Source organism: Medicago sativa, chromosome 8 (genome assembly GCF_051527215.1).
Source record: "Medicago sativa cultivar Bolivia chromosome 8, Bolivia_mono, whole genome shotgun sequence".
Lineage (NCBI taxonomy): Eukaryota > Viridiplantae > Streptophyta > Magnoliopsida > Fabales > Fabaceae > Medicago > Medicago sativa.
Genome location: NC_140756.1, coordinates 59,495,955 through 59,504,765, shown reverse-complemented (window position 1 = coordinate 59,504,765; position 8,811 = coordinate 59,495,955). Strand labels below are relative to the sequence as shown.

At 35.1% G+C, this 8,811-nt stretch overlaps 1 protein-coding gene and 1 long non-coding RNA gene across 2 annotated transcripts; both read left to right on the top strand.

Annotated features, from left to right (window-relative positions):
* LOC146900046 (uncharacterized) lies at positions 1 to 1,759 on the top strand. Its single transcript, XR_015021385.1, has 4 exons — positions 1 to 447; positions 628 to 776; positions 869 to 967; positions 1,292 to 1,759. It is a non-coding gene; the product is annotated as an uncharacterized LOC146900046 (long non-coding RNA).
* Positions 1,760 to 3,493: 1,734 nt separating this feature from the next.
* LOC146900045 (Tetratricopeptide repeat (TPR)-like superfamily protein) lies at positions 3,494 to 8,801 on the top strand. Its single transcript, XM_085732353.1, has 2 exons — positions 3,494 to 6,294; positions 8,054 to 8,801. The coding sequence occupies exon 1, from the start codon at positions 3,644 to 3,646 to the stop codon at positions 5,447 to 5,449; it is 1,806 nt and encodes a 601-aa protein (XP_085588479.1). The 5' UTR covers positions 3,494 to 3,643; the 3' UTR covers positions 5,450 to 6,294; positions 8,054 to 8,801.
* Positions 8,802 to 8,811: the final 10 nt, after the last annotated feature.

Below are 8,811 nucleotides of genomic sequence, written 5' to 3'. Positions count from 1 at the left end.
TATTTCCATCCTCTTAAACACAAAAGAACAAGGGTATTACATAGAGATATACAATCATAGAATGGATGGTGAAATCAAGATAAAAATTGAGAGAGAAATATAAGTGATGAAAAGATTAATATAGTATTTGGGTGCAGATAAGCCAAATTTGGCTGCAATTGCAGTTGTGATATTGTCACAAAGAATATTAACATCAAATAGAGAATTATTGACTTTGTGACTCCATATGAATTTTGAAGGAGGGAAGTACTTTATTTGTTTACCTGTTGGATCAGTTTGTATTGATTACACTGTTAATTGTTCTGAGTTGTTAATTGTTACTTCAACGGGGTTTTGATTGGTCAGGTGGTTTTGACCCCTACTCATTTAGCAATAGTAATGGAGTATGCAGCTGGAGGGAAACTCTTTGAGAGGACCTATAATGTTGGTCGGTTCAGCGAAGATGAGGTTAATAACTTGACATGGTTTCAGAATTTTCTGTTTCAGTGTCATTGTTGTTGTATTCATATCTCATTTATTTTTCCTTTGTTTATCCAGGCTAGATATTTCTTTCGCCAGCTGATATCTGGTGTCCATTACTGTCATGCTATGGTATAATCATGCATATTTTTTTGTAAAATTATACAGGACTCTGTCTTCAAAAGTCTGCAAAGTGAGAACCTATGTTTTAGTTGGCTGATGTGTGGTCCTGTGGAGTGACCCTTTATGTCATGCTAGTTGGAGCATATCCCTTTGAGGATCGGGATGACCCTAGAAATTTTATGAAAACAATCCAGGTATGTTACATCTCATACAACACTGATTTTCACATTATTTCATGTTATTATCTCATTATTATCTTATAACCATTTCATATCTTCTTTTGCAGCTCATAATGGCTCTTCAATACAAAATCCCTGATTATGTTCACATATCTCAAGATTGCAAAAGCCTCCTATCTCGTATATTTGTTGCTAATCCATTAAGGGTATGTTTTGATGATTACATAATTTATTTTATTTTTCTATTGTTACAGTATGGATACGTTATTGTGTCATCTCTGGTCAATTATAACAATAAGATAACTTCTTTCTTATTAGCTATAAACTGTTTTCATAAGCTATCTTGGAGAGCTTATGAAAACAAGCTGAAAACCGTTTAAGGACATGTCATAAGCTGCTTTCATAAGCTCTTCCAAACAATCTCACAAGTTCTTACGGCAACAGATGATTTCCAATTAGTCAATCCTAATAGATCCATTGTTTATCGAGCTAACTACCCAAACTTATTATTTTCGCCATTGTCTACACAGAATTTCTCTCAAGGAAATCAAGAGCAATCCATAGTTTTTAAAGAATCTTCCAAGGGAGCTAACTGAATCAGCTCAAGCTGCATATTACCAAAGAGGCAACCCAAGCTTTTCTATTCAAAGTGTGGACGAGATAATGAAAATTGTGGGAGAGGCAAGAGAACCTCCTCCGGTATCTAGGCCGGTCAAAGGTTTTGGCTGGGAAGGTGAAGAAGAAGAACACCTTGTTACGACTGCTCAAAACCCCGTGTTACGACTGTTACAACTTGAAGACTTCAATTCAAGTTGTTACACTTCGTACACTTGGATGGTTTTATGTAAATTCCTCTCGTATATTGTAATTATCAGTAGGCCTTAGGCTATAAATAAGTTTGACATCCTTTGATTTGTACCACTTCACCATTGTAGGAACATAAAAAACTCTTGTAATTTGTCTTAGTATTTTAATAAATTTTTCTTTGTTTTTATTTCTAATTTTACTAGAGAAGCTTTTCACTATCATGAGTGAATAATCTTCTTCTGTCTTAGGATCATTTTAAAGTAGTCCAAGGATAAACGTTCCATAATCAATTTCTTTTATTTTGTTATGGGACTTCAAACCCCTAATCTGGACTTAGTGATTTTAAGAAAAATCAAGACAACATCCTTTGTTGAAAGACGATGATATTGCTGGAAATGTAAAGCTAGACAAAGGTCTTGAAGCATGAGAATAGGCTAAAGATCTTTGAGATGAAATGGGTAATAGGGCTTAATGGGTCTTACCAACACAACAACCATACATGGCTATGTTGGTAAGCCACATCCATTGTATCTTGAAAGAGAACAAATGATACTTTGGAGTTACCTCATCCTTAGGCAATGATTTTTCACTATACTATAAATTACTAGGATTTGGAATGATTCATTGTTGTGATGAAATTCAATGATTTTAAGGAAATCTTTTATAAATTGCATATCTTCAAAATCAAATTAAGCATAAAACTTCCAAACAATCAAAACAATCTAGATAAACACTTAGGAAAGAAAAAAATACAACCTCGATAACCAAAAGTCACTGTGGATAGACATTTTTATTACAATGATAAACCCGTGCACTTGCAGGTATATCAAACCATCAAGGCCTAGGCATTTAGTGTTGAAGTCACCATCACGAAACCAACGAGTCTCAGCACGCTGGTGTCGAAAAGCATCTTCCTGCACTGGGAAATGAGACATGAGTTTTCATGTCACATTAAAATAATTCACATTGCCAAAACTCACTTGATTTCTAACACAACTCAATTTCTTTCTACAACTATCAATATCAGATATGAGACGTTGAAAGCGATTTTTACTCCAAAAGGATAAATTTGAGCCACACATACTCAACTTATGCGAAATAGGATGATCAGCGTAAGAAATTCACTAGTCACTGACAAAATCACTACAAGTAAGATCAACAAGCCAAACATGTTTCAAACTTGAATGATATAAGATGAAGCAAATTACAATTAGAATCAAATTGAATGATATAAGATGAAGCAAAACAATGCAACAAAATTACAATTAGAATCCAGATAACACGATAAATCTTACCATTTGAGATATAAAAAACACTCACAAGAAAATATGATGGAAATTCTTAAGAGAGCCGAAGAATGGCAAGTCGCCTTAAGGTTACGATGATGAAATCATTAAGGAATAGACGACGACGAAATTATTGAAGAAACTGGCGGCGGCGAATCCAAAATTTAGACATGTCTTCTTAAATTTATTAGCTCTACCTTGTTTATACAAACATTACTTTTCAAATTAAGACAAATGAAAAATCCAAATAATATTTAGTGTTTAACAATGCATAATACATACAACATTGGGCGGTACTGCTATTTTCCTTAAAAAAAAAAAAAAAAAACCAACTACTACTACTATTTAAGTCAACATGATTATAGACTTTTACAGAACATTCCATTTCGAAAACCAATGATCTTTTCCTTCAACGTTTGTTTTCTAATAATTAAAATTCAATTCAAAATTCTAAACAAGATCAAATCAAAGAACATTCAAGAAATAACCAAATAATACATTATGATGCGACAAGAGCTTTGATTTGTATAATTAAATCAACATCAGTACCTTCACAACTCAAATTAAAATTTGCTTTCTCATTCATACCATTGAACAATAACTTCTTATTTATTAACACATACTCTTTGGTGAAACACTAATCAATTAATTAATTTAAACCTCAGATGCTAATCCATGTGATTAAGAAATAAGAAGAGATAGAAAAACTTGAAAACCGGTTCATGTCGAACGATACACACCATTGATCTATTCTTAAACCATAGAATCAACGGCCACAAATGCTTCCCAATGGTTGTGTTAAACCCAGTTCAAAGAATCGTAGAAGAAAAATTCATCACTCTTTTACGTTCATGCAAAACCTACGAACCAATCCACCAGATTCAAGCCCAAATAGTAACACATGGACTCGAACACAACGATTTCGTTGCACCAAATTTCATCACAACTTGTTCACGATTCAGAAAAATGAACCATGCACGTAAACTGTTTGATAAAATTCCCCAACCAAATACTGCCACGTGGAATGCAATTTTTCGAGGGTATTTGCAAAATGGGCATCACCGTGACGCGGTTGTTTTGTTCAGGGAACTTAACCGCGTCGCGGGGATGCCAAATTGTTTTACTTTTCCGATGATAATTAAGTCGTGTGGGAAGTTGGAAGGTGTGAGAGAAGGTGAAGAGGTGCATTGTTGTGCAATGAAACGTGGGTTTAAGTCGAATTCGTTTGTGGCGACTTCGTTGATTGATATGTATTCGAAGAAGGGGTGTGTTGATGATGCTTATAAAGTGTTTGGTGAAATGCGTGAGAGGAATGTGGTTGTTTGGACTGCTATTATAAATGGTTATATTTTATGTGGTGATGTGGCTTCTGGGAGAAGGCTTTTTGATTTAGCGCCCGAGCGTGATGTTGTAATGTGGAGTGTTTTAATTTCGGGTTATATTGAATCAAAGAACATGGTTGTTGCGAGGGAGCTTTTTGATAAGATGCCGAATCGTGATACTATGTCGTGGAATGCTATGTTGAATGGTTATGCTGTTAATGGGGAAGTTGAAATGTTTGAGAAGATGTTTGATGAAATGCCTGAAAGGAATGTGTTTTCTTGGAATGGACTTATTGGTGGTTATGTTAAGAATGGTCTTTTTTCTGAGGCGTTGGAGTCGTTTAAACGGATGTTGGTTGAGGGTCGTGTGGTTCCTAATGATTTCACGCTTGTTGCGGTGTTGTCTGCTTGTTCGAGATTGGGAGCACTTGATATGGGTAAGTGGGTGCATGTGTATGCAGAGAGTATTGGGTATAAAGGAAACTTGTTCGTTGGGAATGCATTGATTGATATGTATGCAAAATGTGGTGTTATTGAAAACGCGGTTGTCGTGTTTAATTGTTTGGATAGAAAGGATATAATTAGTTGGAACACTATTATTAATGGATTAGCTATACATGGACATGCACCTGATGCGTTGAGTATGTTCGATAGGATGAAGACTGAAGGCGAAGAACCAGATGGGGTTACTTTTGTTGGGATATTGTCTGCTTGTACTCATATGGGTTTGGTAAAAGATGGTTTTTTGTATTTCAAATCAATGGTTAATCATTATTCAATAGTGCCCCAAATCGAGCATTATGGGTGTATGGTTGATTTGTTGGGAAGAGCTGGTCTTTTAGATCAAGCTTTGAATTTCATAAGAAAGATGCCAATAGAACCTGATGCAGTTATTTGGGCTGCATTACTTGGGGCATGTAGGTTATACAAGAACGTTGAGATAGCTGAACTGGCTCTTCAGAGGCTCATTGAACTTGAACCAAACAATCCTGCAAATTTCGTGATGGTTTCGAACATATATAAGGATCTGGGAAGATCGGAAGATGTTGCCAGATTGAAGATTGCCATGAGAGATACTGGGTTTAGGAAATTGCCAGGATGTAGCGTTATTGAGTGTAATGATAGTGTGGTGGAATTTTATTCCTTGGATGAGAGACATTCAGAGACAGAAAGTATATATAGGGTATTGAAGGGATTGACAATGTTGTTGAGATCACATGGATATGTTCCAAATCTCTCGGATGTTGCTCATGGATTAGGAGCGAGTGAATAATCAATTTTTTATGAAGTGGCTCACTATCCAAAAGGTTCTTAAGTTATTACTCAGGCCATAATCAGAGTTCTTTAAATTATTTTGGGACTGTTTTGAAAATCAATTTTGCGCCCTTTGAATTTGTGAAAGTTATGTGCGCAAAATCACTTCAAAAATCCATTTTTGTTGCAAAAATAAGTTCTGGTATATATGTGAAATGTAATAGATGTTCTGTTGTTAAAGTGTCCCTGGCATTATATACTAGTCAAAAATTGGTTTAACAATTTATACTTCCTTGTCCATGTGCTGTTTATGCATTCCTTCGTGATACAGTTATGGCAGCAAGTGAGGTTATGGTACCCTGCTATTCATTCGGCCTTGCTGCTTTAGTATAATTCAATGCAGGGGGTTATTTTTCATGTGCTTGATGTCCTTCCAGATGCCCATGCCAGGAAGTTAGCGATGCTTATATGGAGTATTCAGGCCACTTACAATAATATGGTGTCGATGGGTGTGAAGGACTCTGTTGAAAGAGGTGGTGTCTCGTGTACAAGGAGTTTGGACAGATTGGAATAGAGCTGTTTTGAACACAGCAGGTAGAGGCCCCGGGCTGTAAAGTGGATGAAACCAGCGTTGGGGAATTTGAAGTGTAAATTGACGCGGGATTTCATGAGAAACTCAGCATTTCCGGCCACGGTGCAGTTCTTAGGGATGATACAGGTGCTGTTTTGACTGTGTTTTGTGGTTGGTATCATCCTTTGATAACGGTTCAAGCAGGAGAAGCTTTGAATTTCTGGCTATGTCATAATTTGCAACATGTGGAGTTTGAGATTGATTTCAAATAGTAGCAGATGCTGTTGTTTCAGGTAGTCTTCCTATTTGAGTTTGGTTTAATTATTCAATACTGTAAGAATATTATTAGTAGTTGTGCTAATTTTCTGGTTTCCTTAATTCGTTGAGAAGGGAATTTGGTGGCTCACTCATAATCTAGGATGGCACCAAATTGACCTGTTCACGAACCTGTTATTATGTCCGATTGATTTTCTTAGATGAATATTAATGATATGCAGTGAGTCTATTATAGTAAAAAAAAATGATACTTCCTCGTGCTCATTTTAATTTATATTAGACTTAAGAACTTGCGCCTTTGGAAATGCATTCCACTATCCAATCCATTAATATGCTCAGAAAATATTTGAGTAAACCACCAAATTATTCCTTAACATTGCAAGACACTCTTAAATATGAGATTATGAATATTTCAAAAGGATCCAATCAAATTTTATTCATAATAGCTTTCTGAAAACATATTATGGATTGAATTGATAGTAAGTAGTTAAAGGTAGAGACCAAACTGATAGTAAGTTATTAAAATATAGGGACCTAATTGATAATAAGACGGAGGGAGTAATAGATTGACGAGTCATAATTGAGAGAACTAAATAATGATTAGTATTTTAAAATTACCATTAATCCCATTATATTAGTGATTTCAATATTTCATTAGATTAAGTGAGGGTAATTAAGTAAAAGTGATGGTTATTAATAATCTTATTATATATTATGAGAAAATGCTAACAAACTCCTCTTATATTATATAGGTGATTTTGTAGTTTGTACGGGTTTGGAGTAACCATGTACTCTCCTTAATATCATTTTGCTAATTAAAAAAAGGGACATGCTAACAAGTTTCTTTAAGACACTTGTTAAGAAGGTCAAATTGGAAATTTTATCTTGAAAGTTGTGCATTCAACACATTGAAACTTAAAAAAGAAACTTTTTCTACAAAAAAACTTATAAACTGTTTACCCTTTTGAATCCTTAACAAGTGTCTTTTAGAAAAAAGTAGGAGCTGACGAATACTTCTTAGCTAGAGCCAGTTATGATGAGATATGGAGATAGTAATGCTCATCAATTTCTATTGTAATGCTCATCAATTTCTATTGCTATATGATAATTGAGATGGAATGAATTATGCTGGTCGACTTATTGCTTTCTTTGATCCCCTTGATAAGTTTGTGTAAATAAAAAATTGCTTTCTTTGATCTGATGACTGCCTAATTTTTTTGTTGAAAATGATAAGAGGCTAACTAGTAACAAGCCTGTTTGCTATTATAAGAGTTCAAAAGAAGAAACAAGACATCACATAACAATATATAAACGTGTGCATATAACAATATAACACACACACACACACAGAGACAGATATTTGGAGGTTTGTCAGATATTCATTTCTTAATGAAACATGAGAGAAACCCTTAATTTACAGTAAATATATTAAATATTTTGGATTAATTTGACTTATTATAACAGTTGATATCCAAAAGGTTCAAACGTTATTACTCAGGCCATAATCAGACTTCTTTAAATTATGCTGGGACTGTTTTGAAAATCAATTTTGTGTCCTTTGCAACAGTGAAAGTTATACGCGCAGAATCACTCTCAAAATCCATTTTTGTTGCTAAAATAAGTTCTGGTATGTATGTGAAATGTAGCAAATGTTTCATTGCTAAATTGTCCCTGAAGTTATGCGCGCAAAATCACTCTACTATTCATTTTCGGCCTTTCTGCTTCAGTATAACTCAATAAGGGAGTTCATTTTTCATGTCCTTGCTATCCTTCCAGATGACCCAGGAAGTTCGCGATGCTTGTATGGAGTATTCGGGCCACTCATAAGAACATGGTGTGTAAGGGTGTGAAGGATTCACTGGAAGAGGTGGCGTATCATGCACAAGGAGTTTCAACAACATGAAATATAGCTATTTCAAACACAGCAGGGCTGGTTCACAGCCGAAGAGCCCTGAGGCTGTGAAGTGGATGAAACCAGCGTTGGGAAATTTGAAGTGTAAATAGATGCGGGATTTCATGTGAACCTTGGTGTTTCCAGCTATTGTGCAATTCTTAAGGATGATACAAGTGCTGTTTTGACTGGGTTTAGTGGTTCATATCATCCTTTGATCACAGTTCGAGAGGGAGAAGCTTTCAATTTACTGTACGCACTCAAGTGGGCTCAGGAGTCAGGATCATAATTTGCAAAATGTGAAGTTTGATATTGATTTCAAAATAGTAGCAGTTGCTGTCTTTTCAGGTAGTCTTCCTATTTCTGACTTTGGTTTAATCATTCAAAACTGTAAGGATATTATTAGTAGTTGTGCTAATTTTCCGGTTTCCTTTATCGCCGAGAAGGGAATTTGGTGGCTCACTCTTAATCTAGGATGCCACCAAATTGACCTGTCCGCGCATCTGTTATCCTGTCCGTTTGATTTTCTCAGATGAATACCAATGATATGCAATGAGTCTATTTTAGTAAAAAAATATTGATACTTCCTCATGGTCATTTTAATTTATATTAGATTTAAGAATTTGAAACTTTGGAAATGCAT

Coding starts and splice junctions, on each gene's coding strand:
- LOC146900045 (XM_085732353.1), top strand. CDS start 3,644: ATGGTTGTGTTAAACCCAGTTCAAAGAATCGTAGAAGAAAAATTCATC.